This window comes from Medicago sativa, chromosome 2 (assembly GCF_051527215.1).
Source record: "Medicago sativa cultivar Bolivia chromosome 2, Bolivia_mono, whole genome shotgun sequence".
Lineage (NCBI taxonomy): Eukaryota > Viridiplantae > Streptophyta > Magnoliopsida > Fabales > Fabaceae > Medicago > Medicago sativa.
Window position 1 is genome coordinate 22919689 of NC_140750.1, and position 16407 is coordinate 22936095.

Here is a 16407-nt window from a genome sequence, read left to right on the forward strand (position 1 = left end):
TATTATTTAGTAATCATAATAATGCTAAACAATCTAGACAAAATACTCAAAACAAATCCAGATGTCTGACAAAACACTTAAAGGCAAAGCCTAATGCAATTGCCAATTATATGGATTATCCGCCATCATATCAACATGTTCATCTTCATCAATCACTTACGGTGAAGAGGCAGTGTGGTGTGAAAGAATAAAAAAACTTGATCTTTTATGTATTTATAGTAGTGGGTCACGGAGTACAAACCATGTCAATTTACGAACTGGGTCAAATTTGACCCGTATAAGAAATGGACATAATCCTTTAAAATCATGCAATTTTGCATGAGTTTTACAAATTTAATGTGATTTTACTATGATTTTTCATGTTTTGGAGTTTTGTTATGAATTGGAATTGTTGAAGGTGAGTAAAGTCGCAAAGTCCTGAATTTTAAGATGTAAGTTATGATTTTAACAACAACGATAATGATAGCCTTTGTTGTTGTAACCATCTCAGATTGTTGAGGTTCTCATTCATTTTTAACCTGCACTATTTCTAATTTATAGTTATCTTTATTCTTGAAACTCAGATTGTATCATAGAGCAACATAGGATGAGGAGATAAAAGTTTAAAATATATTCACACCATTTAAATAGACTAATGCTCCCTTATAAGGAAGAACAAGTAAATAGAAGCTACATTATTCCATAATGTTATATAACATTATCACTTCTAGAAACAATTCAAATAATACATTACCACTTTAATTTAATAAAAAAAAATTCATGATAGGATATTTGACCAATCAGATTCTGCTGACCATACAAGAAAGATTGAGTGATTATAATTTGTAAGTGTTGCATGCTGCCACATAAGATTCTTGTGTTTCTTGTCAAACTTCTCTCATAACAATAACCATTTTCCTTGCAATAATATTCCTCTACTCCTCTATCACATAGATCATATTTTTACCAGGTTTAAACAGAGTCCTCCAATAGTAGGTTGAGTAAATGATATCTGAAAACAATGAAAATTGCAAACCTATGTACAAAAGTATTGGGAGGAAAGAAAATATTGAAATGCAAATAGGAATCCTTATCGAACCATGGTAGTATGTTATGAAGAAAGAACTGCTAAGTGCTACCATCATGCTTGTTATGGAGATGAATAATGCGATCAATCCAAATATTAGCTTTAAAGGTAGTGATTTATAGAAGTCACGCTCTCCATAACGTGAGACAAGAATAGACAAGAAAATCAATATGGCGGTCGAAGATGAAATGAACGCAGATGCATCTGATATTGCAAACCCCAAAAATGATGGTTTCTTCAAAAAGTTTGGTTTTCCTGTGTTATCGATACCACCTGGTAAAGTAACTGCAGCAGCGAACACTCCGGTAGCAATGACTGTTGAAATTAGCATACACGACTCCGCAGTTTTTTTCATCCAAGACTCTGCATCTTCCCTTAGTTTTTCATGCTCCTTTGAGAATAACTCTTGTGCAGTCAAGCCTTCAGAGTTTTTCATCTTTATTTGTGCTGGCAACATTATCTTCTTAACATTCTATCATATGAAAAATGTATACATGTTAGATATAATATAGATATGTAAAAATAAATGAGAGTTAAATTTATTAAGTAAAATAGGATAATTGTGTATCCACACAAGAAATAAAACCTTGTAGAGTTGTCAAATTAGAGTTAAATGTATACATATATAATATAGATATAAAAAAATAAATTAGAGATAAATTTATTAAGTAAATTAAGTAGGATAATTGTGTATGCACACAATGAATAAAACCTTCTAGAGTTGTCAAATTAGTCCAGGAGTGCGTCCCTTTTATTTTTTTGGTCCATAGACGAAGTGATAAAGACCACTGAAACTCACACGCACCGCAAACTCATAAAGATATGAAAAAATAAACGCTGGAGTTTTTTTGGACATATTAAAAGTACCGAGGCCAACCTAGTCTAAAATAAGTACTCTAGTGCAAATGCAAAGACATGAGATAAAAGGGTTGCATTATACCTCAAACCATAATAACTCAACACACATTTGAAAAGCAGCTCCAGAAACCAATTCAAGTTGACTTCGTGGTGCTAATTTTGCAGCCAAGTGCAATAAAGTGTTTCTGTCATCATCATTTTCATATGTCACTATGATACCCTTAATATGCCCCATTTGATGTACGACATTGAAGATACTAGCATGCCGATGCAAAACAGCTATGTGTAATATAGTTTGATTTTTGCTATTCACATCCCATATCAAGCTAGGATGGGCACTAATAAGCTCTGATAAGAACCCAAAATTTCCAACTTCAGCAGCATCAAATATTAGTTGAGAAGGTTCATTTCTGATTTTATTTAACTCCTCGTTTGATGAGTAGTGTCTGTCTAGAATCGTGGTCCAAAGAAATTTAACCAATTGTAAAACCACATGATTTTTCATGCCTGCAGTATGAAAGTTGATGACTTCAGTTAATGAAACCAATGTAAATGAATTAATGAAATATAAAAGTTATTGTAAAGATTTACCAGGATTGGTCATGATGCGATTATGATCATTATCTGGACAATGACAAAAAGAATCCGATGGCATTTTATTTTTAGCCAAGAGATGTAAAGCCGTCTCTTCATTCACATCACGTGCAAAAGCTAGTTCGCTCCTGTCTCTTACCATTTTGAAGGCTAAGTCTGCAATTGACAGATAATACTATGATCAATATTCTTGCAATTGATTAGTTTTTGTAAAATCCCATATGCTCTACGGGGGACCGAGGATGGAAAATCACTCAAAACTTTGATGACGGCTAAAGTTGCAACTTTTAATTAAAAGTTTAGAGACCTCGACGTCCTTGCAGCTGAAACTATGATTTGATCAGTGTTGATTCGATAAAAACAAATATCAAATGAATATAAGTTGTGTATTAAAGCATTAATACTTGCTTAACTTGTTGTCAAAGTGACACTGATCAATTGAGCATTGGTACCCTATAGTTAGTAATAGAACACATAAACTACTTAAAATTGTCTATCTAGAGACGGTTTTAATCGTTGAATTGTTGGAATCTCTGAAACAATCTATTTAGGGACCAGATTATTTAATTGGTCTCTAATTATTTTGTTTTCACACTTGCAGTATTCAATATTTAAGATGAAAAAAATTACACAGGAATGAAATGCAAGTGAGCAATGAGTTGTGCCGTTAATCCTTTTTGAATGACAAAATCAATGCTCTGAAAAACTACATTGAAAGACCTAGGAGACACCTTTTGAATCAAATCAAAGATCGATTTGTAAAATGTCGCTAAACCATTAGTGGAAATATGCTAATGTTAATAATGAATTACAACTATTAATGATGCTTACCATAGATGCCAGTGTAGATACAAGAAAAGAACAATTTTTTCCAGTCCTCATCTTGGAAACGATGTATGGTTTTATCATATAGATGCCATGTCATTTTGTATCTTCCTTGCAAAGCAGCATAGTGAATAGGAGTATTTCCATTTCCACCTGTTATAATTGGTAAATTGATGTTTCTTTTCAGCATTAAGTCAACAATTTCAATGTTTCCAGCAGCAGCAGCAATACAGAAAGCAGTGTTTCCGTTCATATCTTGCAATGCTATATCTTTGTCATCAAGCATCTCCAATAGCTCCTTCACAAATTGAATGTGGTTAGCACCTGCAGCAATATGCAATAGTGTAGGCCACCCAAATGCTATGGCAGCATTTTTGAGCTCATTCTCTATGTCTAAGATGCGCTTGGCTGCTGGCCAGTTTCCGTTTAGAGCATGCTTGTGAATGGGAACACAAAGCTTGAGGAACCTTTTCCTTGGATCATCACCTAAAACAAAGGTTTCAATTGCAGTTAAAGAGAGTATTTCTATTGCGTTAACATTAAAACCCACCTAAACGTACAATGCAAGTAATTAAAAGATCAAAGCGATATTGACATCATCGCCATGTAAATGAGTGGTTTAAAAGTTCGGCAATATTTTACTAATGTTATTTGGTTTTCGTGTGTTTGGGTAATTTGGAAAGAGTAGAATAAGAGAAAATTTAGCCCTAATGAAGACTATATTGCATGGATGTTCCCTTTTGGTTGGGCTTAGCCCTTTCTTTTGTTTGGGCGTTGACTAACAACCCTCTTTCCTTTTGTCAATTATTGGGCAGTGGCTAAATTTGATAGTTTTTTTAGAGACTTAAAATAAAATTTAAACTCTAGTAATTAACTAAATTAATTACTAATATTCACCATACAAAAATACCAAGTTAATGTCAACACAGTTTGATATCCTTACTGCTAATTTTATTTTAACGTTTCTTGAATTTTTCTAATCCATACCTCCTGTAATTTCAACCTTATTGTCCGTATATCTTCTTCACTCTCCTCTACATCTTTCTAGTTACTTTTCATCTCTCTTAATCTGTTCTTTTTTTTTTTTTAGGGAATCTCTCTTAATCTTACTCTCTATATTTTTTCTTTTCGATAAAAGAGAGTAAAATTAAGATGGAGATAGAAATTAAATATTTTTTAGAGAAGAAAGTAAAGAGAGATGTAGAGGAGAGCAAAGAAGATAGGTCCAGATTCATCTTGTAGGACCAAGGTTAAAAGTCATCATATTGAAATTAAATACATTATTTTAGTTAAATAAAAAATGATGTTCAAATGATGCATTGTTGTTGTTTCATTTTTTTATGGGTTGTTTTTCTTTGCCTCATCATTTGGTTATGCAGGTCTATTGGTGGTGGGGTGTTGATTTCTTTTCTTGTAGCCCCCTGGTGTGTTGTATCATAACTAGTGCAATTTTGTGCAGATTTCAAAAAAGAACAAAAATATAGTCTTATTCATGCTGAAAAATTCAAAAATGGATTATCTCAATTTTATTCCAAATGAGAGAATTCAATCTGATAAATCCGCAGGGTGGCAAGACTTCTCAAGAAGTAACTTAGCTCTTTCCTTGATCCTTTTTTTTTTTTTTTTTTTTTTTTTAAGGATTCATTCCTTGAACCTTGACGCCCTACTTATATGACACGAGTTTATTTATTAGTTTATAACTCCTTTACTTTGTATTTTCTACAACGTTTACACATTTTAAAAAGACACTCAAAGATCAAAGATATTTGATATATCAAATTTTTTCAAAAAATTATTTACATTAACTTTGCTTATATGGATTTATGAATTTATTTTAGTATGAACTAATATTAATATTTCTTAAATGTTATATATGTAACGACGATATACGATAAAGTTTTTTTTTTTTTTTTTGTTTCTCCAGGGAATATTTCTAACTCTAAAGTGTTTAATCTAGTAGTTTAAAGATAAACATTTGACTTGGAAGTTCGGAAATTGAGCACTGTCATCTTTACCTTGGACTATGACATGACAGCCTTCCTTCTCCTTAAATTTTTATTAGCAAAAAAGAAAAAAAAAAGACTAGGCATGTTGAGAGAGAATCATACTTGTTTCCTCTAAAAACTTAGGATTAGGCGCGTTGTATAGGTCTGATGTCGGAGTTTGTTGTGATACTGGAGGTGTAGAATTGACGTTGGAGGTTGTCACTCTCCTGTAAAAGACAATATATATATTAAAATATTTAATCGGAGAAAATATGGTTATAACATTTATTTAACATTAATAAATGCTTCCCTCAAAATAAAAAAACATTAATATATATGCTAGCCATTTTGGATAAATATATGCACTATTAAGCAAACTTAAGATCGACGCAGCTGGAACTTTTGTCTCTCGAGAATAGTTCTTAGTTTTTCTTGCTTTTCCTGTTTCCTTTTCTTTTTTGTTTTGATTAGCTTTGCAACAAGAAAAAAAAAAAAAAACCAATCAGATTTTGAACAAAACTTGAATGTATGAAACACTTACTTGTCAAGCTTCTCCCACATTTCCTTTGCAGTCTGACAACTTAAAATTCTCTTAAGATCATCTGGATTTATGGCACAACATAATATATATTTAGCTTTTGCTTCTAATTCCATGATCTTCCTATCTTCATCATTGAATTCATCTATCGACTTCAGCACTTCTTCACCATTTATTATTTTTTTTGGAAGTTTTGATCCATTCTCAATCACAAGCCAAACTTCGAAGTCAACAGATTGTATGAATATCTTCATAAGTTCCCTCCACTCAGTTAAATCTGTACCATCAAAGTATGGTGGCTTTGAAATGGATCTTCCTTCAACCATCGTTGCGTTCATAATTTTTTTAGTTGGTATTACCTGCAATGTATGTTTCCTTGTTAAACCCAATTTTTTGTTATTTTAATAAATCTTAAAAAAATCTGGCACATATGATCTAGCAGAAATTAGGAGTGGCCCTTCTAATTACAAATTACAATCAATATTTCAAAAACTAGATTGGAGGTTGAATTTGTGAGGGCTTCAAGTCAATGCAATTTTTTTCATTCGGTTCAATTAGGGTTCAACCACACTATAATGTAACCAATCAAATCAAACTAATTAGCAAAATGGTCGGAAAGATTGATCACAACTTGCAAGTGTCATTTAATTGAAAGGGTGCAAGTGGTGCTATTGTTTGAGCTCTTACAATCTTTAGAGTGTAAGGTCTATGGAATAATATTAAACCTTTTTTTTAATCGAGAGTTTTTTTCATTAAAAAAACTTGAATTTAGAGTTTGTTGAGCGAAACAAATTTGTTTATAGAAAGCGAAGGAAAAATAACATTGTTTTACCAAAAGCCAAGAAGATAGCTCAATTTTGTCTCATGCCCTTATCTTGTTTGTCTAGTTAAGATTCTATCATGAGGTGTGGTTTCTTTTTGTTTTTTTGTTTGTACGACAAGGTAATTAACAAGCGAGAAAATAAATCTCCTCTCAATTTCATTTTTATTTTTTGGTGGTGGCCGGGGTTTGAACCCCGGACCTTGCATATATTATGCATCCTCTCAATTTCATTTAAGATACCATTATGAGTTAAATTTGTCAAGCAGTCAATAATATATTAAAATATAAATATTCAAAATCTTAATTATTATTTCAATTACATAACTTAATTTTAGAGTATGAAAATATTGATTATTTCAAATATTATTTGCTGTTCTGTCACACATGTGATTTTGTCATTTTTGTAATAATTTTATAAACAACGAAAGTTATAAGAATAAAAGTTCAAGGGTAACAAATTTTAATTAAAAAAAATAATATTAATTCTTAAGAAAATCTTATAGTTTTAACTAATTTTTAAAAATTATACATTGTAATAGGTTAATTTAAAAAATAATAAAACATATATTTAAAATTGTGAATGAATTTGAATTTATAATTTAACTTTGAAGGGAGACTTGTTAAAAAAAGGCGTTTGGACTTTGGACCACATATGTTCGTATGATTCCTTAGTAGTAGTGGATGTTCCAGTAACATGTCTTCCTTTTATGACAATATAGTATGACTTCCCTAAAAAAGACAATATTGTACCGTAAAGAAGAAGAAAATATCCATGGCTATAAAAAAAAAGAGAAAAAGTGTTAGTCACTTTGTCCATAGTTAACGTTGTTTTGATAGTTTAAAAAGACAATCTGCCAATTATATCATTTTTCAACTACTCATACTTAGTCATTTTTAATAAAAGTAATTGTTTTATGTAGAATTAAAATTTTATAAATAAAATCAAATAATGTTAAAAATTACAAGTAAAAAATAGAAGAACAATTTTGATGGAAAAACAAAAAACACCATGAATTTTAAAATAGAAGAAAGAGTAGAAGAGAGAGGGTTCATCAATTTTATTGAAGAGATAAAGTGTGTAGAAAAAGGATTTTCATATTAGAAAAAAAAAATATTGGAGAGTGAAAGTGTATTGCAATTTTTTGTTATAGAAAAAGAGATGGCACATCAATTTTATTGGAAAGAAAGAGAATGAATTAAAAAAAATAAGAATTTATTGATAAATTAAAATGATGGTACAATAGAAGAAGAAAAACTTCAAAAATTCACTTTATTTATTCGAGTAGACTATTCTAAAATAATATTTAAAAGAAACGGAGGGGTAAAAGAGAAAAGAAAAACAATTCTTTTACAAATTAAACATTCGTAGAAAATATTAAATATTGAAATGAGTTTTTTTTTTTTTTTTTTGAAGTAAAACATTGAAATGTTTTTCTTTGGTTGTCAAGAAATATTGAAATGTTTTAAATGTAGTGAATATTACTTTTAACTAAATAATGATAAAATTAACTGCATTTTTTTTGAAGTAATAAAATTTAACCGCATTATGAAGTAAGTTGAAATAGTGTTTATAGCTAAAGAAATTGAATGCATAAACAATCATATATATATTTTACCTAAATGCAAAACATATATTTTCTTGACCTGCAAATACGTTAATTGCTTAAATGCATCAAATTTTTACCTACAGAATACAATGTTAAACATCATGTACTGGACATAACAACACAAGACAGAACATCACAAAACAAGGTAAAATAACACATGACATACTTTGATATTAAATAATTTTTGGTATAATATGATTTTATTGTGGACAAAAAGTTATTTTTGTATGGAAAAAGCTATTTATAGCGAGAAGTTTTCCGCGACAACACCACGATGCGTACTGCATGCAAGCCAAATTATTATTCACACACCCATGCATTTTGCCCACCACCTTTGAATTGTGCCAAAATGCAGATATAACGGTGCTAGTACTTTCGTGGGTTATTCGTGAACTTGGCTTCGCTATATATAGCAAAGCTCTTTTTGTATTTTTGATAACTTGTATGTGGACAAAAAGTTATGATGTGGTTTAATGAATGACAAAAATTTATGTTTTTATTCCGTCACTCGACTCCAGTTTGTCATGTCTCAGAAACAGTTTTGCAAACAAACGTTTTACAAAAGTTGTCATGTCTTGTTTTTCATTTTTAAGCAGATCAAACACACACATTGACTGTTGTCCGAAAGAAAAGTTTTGAAAAATTTGAATGTATTAAACACTTAACTTGTCAAGCTCCTCCCATATTTCCTTTGCGGTCTAACATCTTAAATTCTTTTAAGATCATTTGAATTTAAGGCACAACATAAAATGTTTTTGGCTTTTGCTTCTAGTTCCATGTTCTTCTTATCTTCAGCATTGAATTCATCTTCAGATTTCACCGATTCTATACCATCTATCATTATTTTAGGAATATTTGGTCCATTCTTAATCACAAGCCAAAGTTTGTAGTCAACTGATTGTATGAATATCTTTGTACGCTCTTTCCATTCAGTACAGTTTGTACCATCGAAGTATGGTGGCTTTGAAATGGATCTTCCTTCAATGATGGTTGTGTCCATATTTTTTTAATTGTGTTACCTGCAAATGATGGTACGTTTCCTCGTTAAGTATAGGTTTTGTAACTTTTTATTTTAATATATTTATTTTTTTAGCTTAAATAATGTTTTGTCGTTGGGCTCAATAATATGATTTTTAATGAGAAAGATTCCCACCCCATGGATTGATCATTACCAATTTTTCAAAGAGCAAAGCTATCGATAAAATTTGATTTTAGAAAATGAAGAAAAACTTTAGTATAGAGTTTGTTGAGCCAATAACATTGTTTTTAGCAAAAGCTAAGAAGATAACTTTTTCTTTTAACATCAATGACAAACATTATTTGATAGAAGTGAAAAAATTACAAATAGTGCTCAATTTTAATAAAAATACTATAGGTTTAAAATATTTTTTTAAGGGAAGTTTTGAAAAGCATTTGTAATTTTGTAATAAGGGTACTTTAACATTTTATACGATTAAAAATAATATTTATACAAAATTAAATTAAATAAAATAACATACAAAAATGAAAAAAATTTACATTTCATTTTAAGATTTATTAAAGAAATATGTAATTTCATATTAAATAAAAAAAATTGTGAATGAAAATTAACTGACAAATTAACTTGGAAGAGTATATGGAAGACTTGTTAGATTAATTTTGTCCAAAAAATATAATAAAGTGTCTGATTGTTAAAGACGCTTGGAGACAAATTACTCCAAGGACCACCTATGATTCCTTATTAGTGGATGTCCCATTAACATGTCTCCCTGCATAATATTATTTGTATTATTTAATTTTTTTTTTTTTAAGGATTGTCTTTCTTTTCTTTTGATTACGACTTAAAAAATAATGTTAGTCAATGTAGTACCACTATTAAATAATTATATTTTTGTCGGTTAGTATTATTCATATCAGTGGTCCGTAAGAGTAAAGAAAATATCTGTGCCAAGATAGAGAAATGTTGATTTTTTTACAGTTCTTTTTTTTTTTTTTTTTTTGAGGAAAAATGTTGATTTTTTTTTTTTTTTACAGTTCTATTACAAATTAAACATTAGTATAAGTATCCAATTATGAAATGTTTTCCATCATAGTGATTAGTGAATATTATTGGTGAATGAATAATGAAAAAATTTAACCGAGTTATGCAGTAAGCTAAAATAGTTTTTATTTATAGAAAAAGAAGTTTCTCTCAAAAAATAAAAAACATTATAGAAAAAGAAGTTGAATGCATAAACAATGAGCTTCATATAAACTAGAGGACTGAAAGATATAAAAAGGCCCCCCTCAAAAAAAAATATAAAAAGTTTGATTTATGGCAAGTATTAATAAAAAAAATAATCTCTAAAATTTTAATAATTTATTTTTTTTTTTTTACAGTAACACAACTTTATTTTAATATCAAAATTCATATTTTTAAAAAAATACACATAAATCGAGACTATATATATAGAAGGAATCAAAATATACATATTGCATTTGTGTGATATTAGTTTTTGGTGACATTATATTGTTCTTATCTCTATCTTAATCAACCATCATCTCTCATCTAAATAATTTATTTTAATCATTCATCTATAATTCTCTCACCTAAAATGCGCTATCCACCAATCTCATAAACTCAATGTCACCCAAGCAAAACCACAAATTATACAAACTAAAACTACATTCATATATGTTAGCTAAGTCAGCTTGACTTAGTTGATAGAGACGGCATAATATATGTTAGGGTGGAGATCAAAACCGGCCAATACATCTCACTTATTTACTTTGATGTGAATTTCTAATCACTGCGTTATCTCGAAAAAGAAGAAAAATACAAGTAAGTTCACAGTACTCTCCGTGGCTAAGACACCGATGTGGATGTCGTAGATGTCCTACGTCTACATCCGGGTAGCTTAAACAGTAAAAACGACACTAGTTATACCATTTGCCTTAGCCGTCAGTAGTCAGAACTAGGAGAATCGAAGGTTCTACTTTGCTAACTTTTAGATGAATTCGAACGTACACTTTATAAGTAGCAGTTCATATATTCGAACACTTTGTAAGTAGCGGTCCATGTATATATGTATATATATAGTATTCTAGTATAACCAAAAATTTGCGGCTAAGATTTCAACCCGACAAAGAAATGTTAAAGCACCATACCTGGAGGAAATACGTAAAGAGGGCTTTAATTTTCTCCTACACTTATCTGTACAATTATGACAAACAATATGATCAGTATATGTAGTTTTGACTTATGAGAAACATTGTAAAAAAATAAATTAATACAGTAATAAATTAGTAAATATATAGGGAAATTACTCAGATTTTTAGAGCAATAAACTTGTTGTTGGTGTAGTGGCACAACACAAAAAAATTATAAACGGAAGTATATTGAGATTGAAATCATAAAGGAATGGAAAATTAAGGGAAGAGTAAGGAAAGTGTTGAGCTTGAAGAATTATTGGTGGTTGAAACTATATACACACAACTAAAAGGAGAAACAGTAATATAGAGAAAAAGAAGATTGTGATAAATGAAGGAGAGAAGAAGGGGGTAGTGTGGAAAAATGGTGGATCCCTTTGGCAATAAAAAGTTAGAAATGCAAGTCAAGTAATATAGTCAAGAACCGACCATTATTATATCTTGTTATGCATTAGTGCTGTTTGCTTTGTTTCTTTGTTCTAGAACTTTAGTTGTTTACAGTAATTTTGTATTATGGAATATTCCCTCCTTCCCAAAATGTTAGGGTTGATGTATCTCTATCTCTTATCTCTATTATATATATTTGCGCTATTTTATTTTTAAAGTACACGTGGCAATCTATTGGTGAAAGGCGCATTTAATGTTATTTCTCATGTACATTTAATGTTATTCTCATGTACACACAAGATATGATGGAGTTTATAATAGAAAAAAACAAACAAAATTGGAATCCAAATTAGGTAACCGAAAACGTTGTGCAAAAAGTCAGAATTTGAAATTGTTGTTTAATGCACCAATGTTTTCTTTTATGTACACAATAAATATGAAAAAAGTTTATAATAGAAACAACAATCATAATTTGATGAATTATCCTAAAATGTTATCTCTATTTTATAAGAGTATTTAATGCACATGATTTCAATCAAAAGTGATCAGAATTTTACGGAAAAAATTAACAGTATTTTACGGAAATAATGAAAAAAGAGGATTATTGTTATTTCCTTAACAGAATTTTATAGGAGTATGTTATGCATATAGTGCTTATTTCCTAATTCCCTAATTTCCTAATAGTACATATCGTCTAACACCTCTGTCGCAAAAAAAAATTATTAAAATTAATTCATGTCATTGGTGTCATTTGTAAATATTCGTCCAATATTACATTGACATGTGTCAATGTCATTCTTTTAAACCAATCATGTTGCAACTATTTGATGTTATTTTTTATTTTCACATTGCTCCCACTAATATTTTATTTGTGCAATTAGCATATTTATACCAATGTTTTCTTCTGTTAAATCATATGTCTACTTCTCTTCCCTCTCAACCTAGAAAAAAAGGTATATTCAAATGGCTCCAAGATCAGATAACATATCTGAGATCAGTCTGGTGAAGGAATCTTCACTACTAAAAAAACAGTGTTTTCGGACGGAATTTTCGGACGGATGAGTTTTTGTATGATTTTTTCAGACGGATTTGGGACAGTTTTAAAGGAGCGAAATTTTCGTCCCAAATCCGTCCCAAAATCGTGTGAAATTTTTATGGCATGTTCAAACAAGGTTTTTTCCTACAAATTTCGCACGAATTTCATTAAAAAAACAAATCCGTCCCAAAACCGTGTGAAATATTGAGACGGATTTCGGACGGCCGCTATTTTTATTTTATTTTATTATTATTAAACCTACAAAATTTGAAGAACAAATTCTTTTCATTTGAGCGGGTCAGCTAAAAAATTTCCCCCCTTTTGATGTTTTCATCAAAATTGAAAGCCAAAAACTTCCCTCTTCAATAAATTTTCCTTCATCTTTTCATCAAAAATTAAACCCTAACATTACTCCCTTTCATCTTTTTCCCTTTTTCACTTGAACTCAAAACAACACTAACCCTAAACACAACAACAAAAATTTCCAATTTTCATTGAAATCAAAATCAATCATCATGAAATTGAAACCCATCATCAACGAAATTGAACCCCATTAGTTAAGTTCCAGCTTTTCCATCGTGTTGGCCCTATTCCAGTTTTCCACCGAGTTGTTCATGTTTCAGATTTTGTTGATTATCGCGTTTGTGTACCAGGTTTTCTCATCGCCTTTGTTGTTCCTGTTCCAGTTCTTGTTCTTGAAATCGGATTCAACTGTTACTGCTCTCATCTCATAAGGTTTGTTCCTCTTTTCATCATGTTTGTTCATGTTCGTTCAATCACAAATGGGTCACTTTTGTTCCTCGTCTCATCAGAATTATTTTACTGGATTTATTATATTTAGGAGATAGAATGAAGGTGATTCTTGTGTTTTGGGAGGGTATGAGTAAAAATGGGTATTAAGTTAGAATGTCAATAGTTAACCGTAAGTATATGAGATTAACCAACAAGAATTTGGCATCCAACATGGCTTAAGATCCTTGAAAAGATGCTTAAGAAGTGTAATTATGAAGGTTTGTTTCTTAAATTGTGATGATTATCGATGTCGGCGAAGTTAGTTCGGAAATATTCAACGCTAATGTTATCATTGCTGGTGTCGGTGTTGCTGGTATTGCTCTGGTTGTACTCTCGGGAAGGTATTGTAATTTAGTCAAACCATTGGATCCAAGTTCATCTCTTGTTGCATGTGTTTAGAAGTTTTGATTTGATTTATTTGGTGATTGAACTAGAGAAATTTTGAATAATAAGTGTTAGTTAGTTGCTGCTTGTGAATTCAGTTTCAGTTGAATTGTGTTTTTAGCAATCCTTGATTGAATTTGCTGCTTGTAATTTGATTTGATTAGCTTGCTGACCTATTTTCTTGTTTGTTTCATTTCCGTGTGTTTTGTTTATATGTAAAATTTGAGTTTTTTTTTTTTAGATTTCTGCTTGTTAGTTTTCTGTTAACACTTAAAATTATTTGATTCTTTTCTATAGATTGATTTTATATTTGGGTAATTGTAATTTATGCAGTTATCAACATCTTCGTTGGCATTTGTGTATCTGCATTTCCCTCATCAACATATCGGCATCAGGTCAACATGGTAACACATTTTCGCCACTTTTGTCTTTCACATTCCTTTTCTTTATTATTCTCACTTTTGGTTAAATGCAGGTGAACAAGCTTAAAAGAGAACTTGAAACCCAAAACGTTGAGAAAGTGAACTGGGAAACTTGGATAGGTGAGTTAGACAGAACGATTCATGATTTCAATTCAACTTAAAATTTGAGTATGTAATTTGTACATTTAACATGATTTTCAATTCTGTTTTACAGGTTGTGTAAGTATTTTAGTTGTAATCTCAAGAGTTTGTTACTGTAAATAGCGGCAGCTTGTATCTTTATGTCTGATTTTCTGCTATATCTTTACATGCTTTTTTATATTTTCTTTACTTGTTTGCTTCATTTTAGGGTTCTCTTGGTTGCAGTTTCTGCAGTCTGATTAGAGTTACTCATGAGATGGTTTCCTATGATATGGTGTATTGAGATTTAGTGTTCTGGTGCAAATCAGGTATGTTTCCTGCAATTTTTTATGCATATTTTTTTTGTGCATATGGTATACTTATTTGAGTAGGAATGTTGTGTGTAGGGAGCTGCTCTATTTTTCTGTATCTTCTTGAACTCTTGTATCCATTTGCACCTACACTCCTGGTTTTGCACCTACAATTTCATTATGGCAAGTGACAAGATCAGGAAATGAAACATTGTTCTAAAGGTTAGTAACAATATGCATAATGATCTTCTCTTTTGTTAACATTGTTCTAGTTCCTTTATCTTTTAATAGGCCTAGTTATTTTTAATGCAAACTACTTGATCATTAGTTAAGATTAGCTTAGTTAGTATGTTACATAACTTATGATTTTGCTGAGTTTTACTTAATACGTGTTTGCTCCATTAGTACCATTAAGTCAGTCTTGGTCACATTCTATTGGTTTCATTATCTGAAATAGAATCCATAGGAATTAAGAATGTCTATTTGGAAGAAAGTGTTGAAGGAAAGTGGAAAAAAAAGAAGTGAAAGTGAGTAGCTTTTGATGTGAAGTAATGTCTGTTACATTTCAAATGAGAGATATAATAAACATCCATGGTTAAAAGCTTAAGCTAACATAGCTCTAAAGAAATGTCAACACATATATCCCTCAGAAGACGTAGCAGGCTCTTGTGTAGGGCAGACAATTATGTTTATTTTACTTCCAAACATAGCCTAACCATACTGTTGATGGGGAAAATTTTCTGAACTTTCAATGCCAGCTAGTGTTTGTCTCTTTTCATTTTGTCAAATGTGATGTAGAAGGCATATTGTGTTGTTGCTTATTGTATTATGTGCTTCTGTGATTAAATATCTTTGTTGATGATTTTGACATTGAATGGTTAACATAATTAAAGTGTATCAGTTTTTTTTACTATTCTACAGGCATAAGCAAGTGATGTAGGCTGCCAATGATTGCCAATGTGATGAAGCCTCAAGAATATCTCCTGAATACAATAAAAGTCATTGTTACTCTTATGTATTGTTTAATTAAGTTGATGTATGAATCAATGTTTTTTTTTAAGAGGTGTATGTGTATTGATTGATGTTACTCTTGAATGAATTATATGAATGAGACAAGATTTAATTATGCATAGTTATATATTTTGCATCCTAGTTTGAAAAGTGTTGAGCATAGAAATTTTAAAGTCATCATTGAATATAAGGGTTTGCTTAATTCCGTTTGAAAACCATTGGAATATTTAATTTAAATCTGTCCGAAAATTGTAGAAAGTTTTAACTGTATTCCGTCTGAATTGCGTAGGAAATTTTAACTTAATTCCGTCCGAAATCTGTAGGAAATTAAATTTAATTCCGTCCGAAATCCGTCCCAATTTTAGTCCAATATCCCACAAACTTAAATTCCATAGTTAGTGTGAAAACCGTGCGAAATCCGTCTGAAAGATATTTGGGACGGAATTTGGGACGGAACTATTATTTGCGACGCGGTCTTTT

The 16407-nt window shown here is 30.4% G+C and overlaps 1 protein-coding gene and 1 long non-coding RNA gene across 11 annotated transcripts; one reads left to right on the forward strand and one right to left on the reverse strand.

The window, feature by feature from the left end:
• Nucleotides 1-587: 587 nt before the first annotated feature.
• Nucleotides 588-11874, reverse strand: LOC146945600 (uncharacterized). 2 transcript variants are annotated; one of them, XM_085743930.1, is made up of 9 exons: nt 11582-11869; nt 11423-11468; nt 9155-9315; nt 5870-6062; nt 5452-5555; nt 3350-3829; nt 2516-2674; nt 2007-2431; nt 705-1538 (listed from the first exon to the last, which is right to left on the reverse strand). In XM_085743930.1, exons 3-9 carry the CDS (start codon nt 9294-9296, stop codon nt 915-917), a joined length of 2127 nt encoding a protein of 708 aa, XP_085600056.1. In that variant the 5' UTR covers nt 9297-9315; nt 11423-11468; nt 11582-11869; the 3' UTR covers nt 705-914. The 2 variants fall into 2 exon arrangements, with proteins under 2 accessions (XP_085600054.1, XP_085600056.1); XM_085743928.1 differs by lacking the exon at nt 9155-9315 and having other exon boundaries at nt 588-1538; nt 5870-6225; nt 11582-11874.
• A 1003-nt stretch (nt 11875-12877) lies between these two features.
• LOC146945601 (uncharacterized) lies at nt 12878-16063 on the forward strand. 9 transcript variants are annotated; one of them, XR_015026441.1, is made up of 6 exons: nt 12878-13622; nt 14397-14458; nt 14539-14605; nt 14835-14934; nt 15013-15138; nt 15838-16063. It is a non-coding gene; the product is annotated as an uncharacterized LOC146945601 (long non-coding RNA). The 9 variants fall into 9 exon arrangements; XR_015026440.1 differs by having other exon boundaries at nt 12879-13622; nt 14397-14467; nt 14852-14934; XR_015026439.1 differs by having other exon boundaries at nt 12880-13622; nt 14397-14467.
• Nucleotides 16064-16407: the final 344 nt, after the last annotated feature.

Excerpts from the sequence above, each read along its gene's own strand:
- LOC146945600 (XM_085743928.1), bottom strand. The coding sequence starts at position 6,204 with ATGAACGCAACGATGGTTGAAGGAAGATCCATTTCAAAGCCACCATAC. Across the intron at positions 3,830-5,451 it reads TAAGTTTTTAGAGGAAACAA|GTGATGATCCAAGGAAAAGG; the intron begins GTATGATTCTCT and ends CCTTTGTTTTAG. Across the intron at positions 2,432-2,515 it reads TCGCATCATGACCAATCCTG|GCATGAAAAATCATGTGGTT; the intron begins GTAAATCTTTAC and ends TTCATACTGCAG.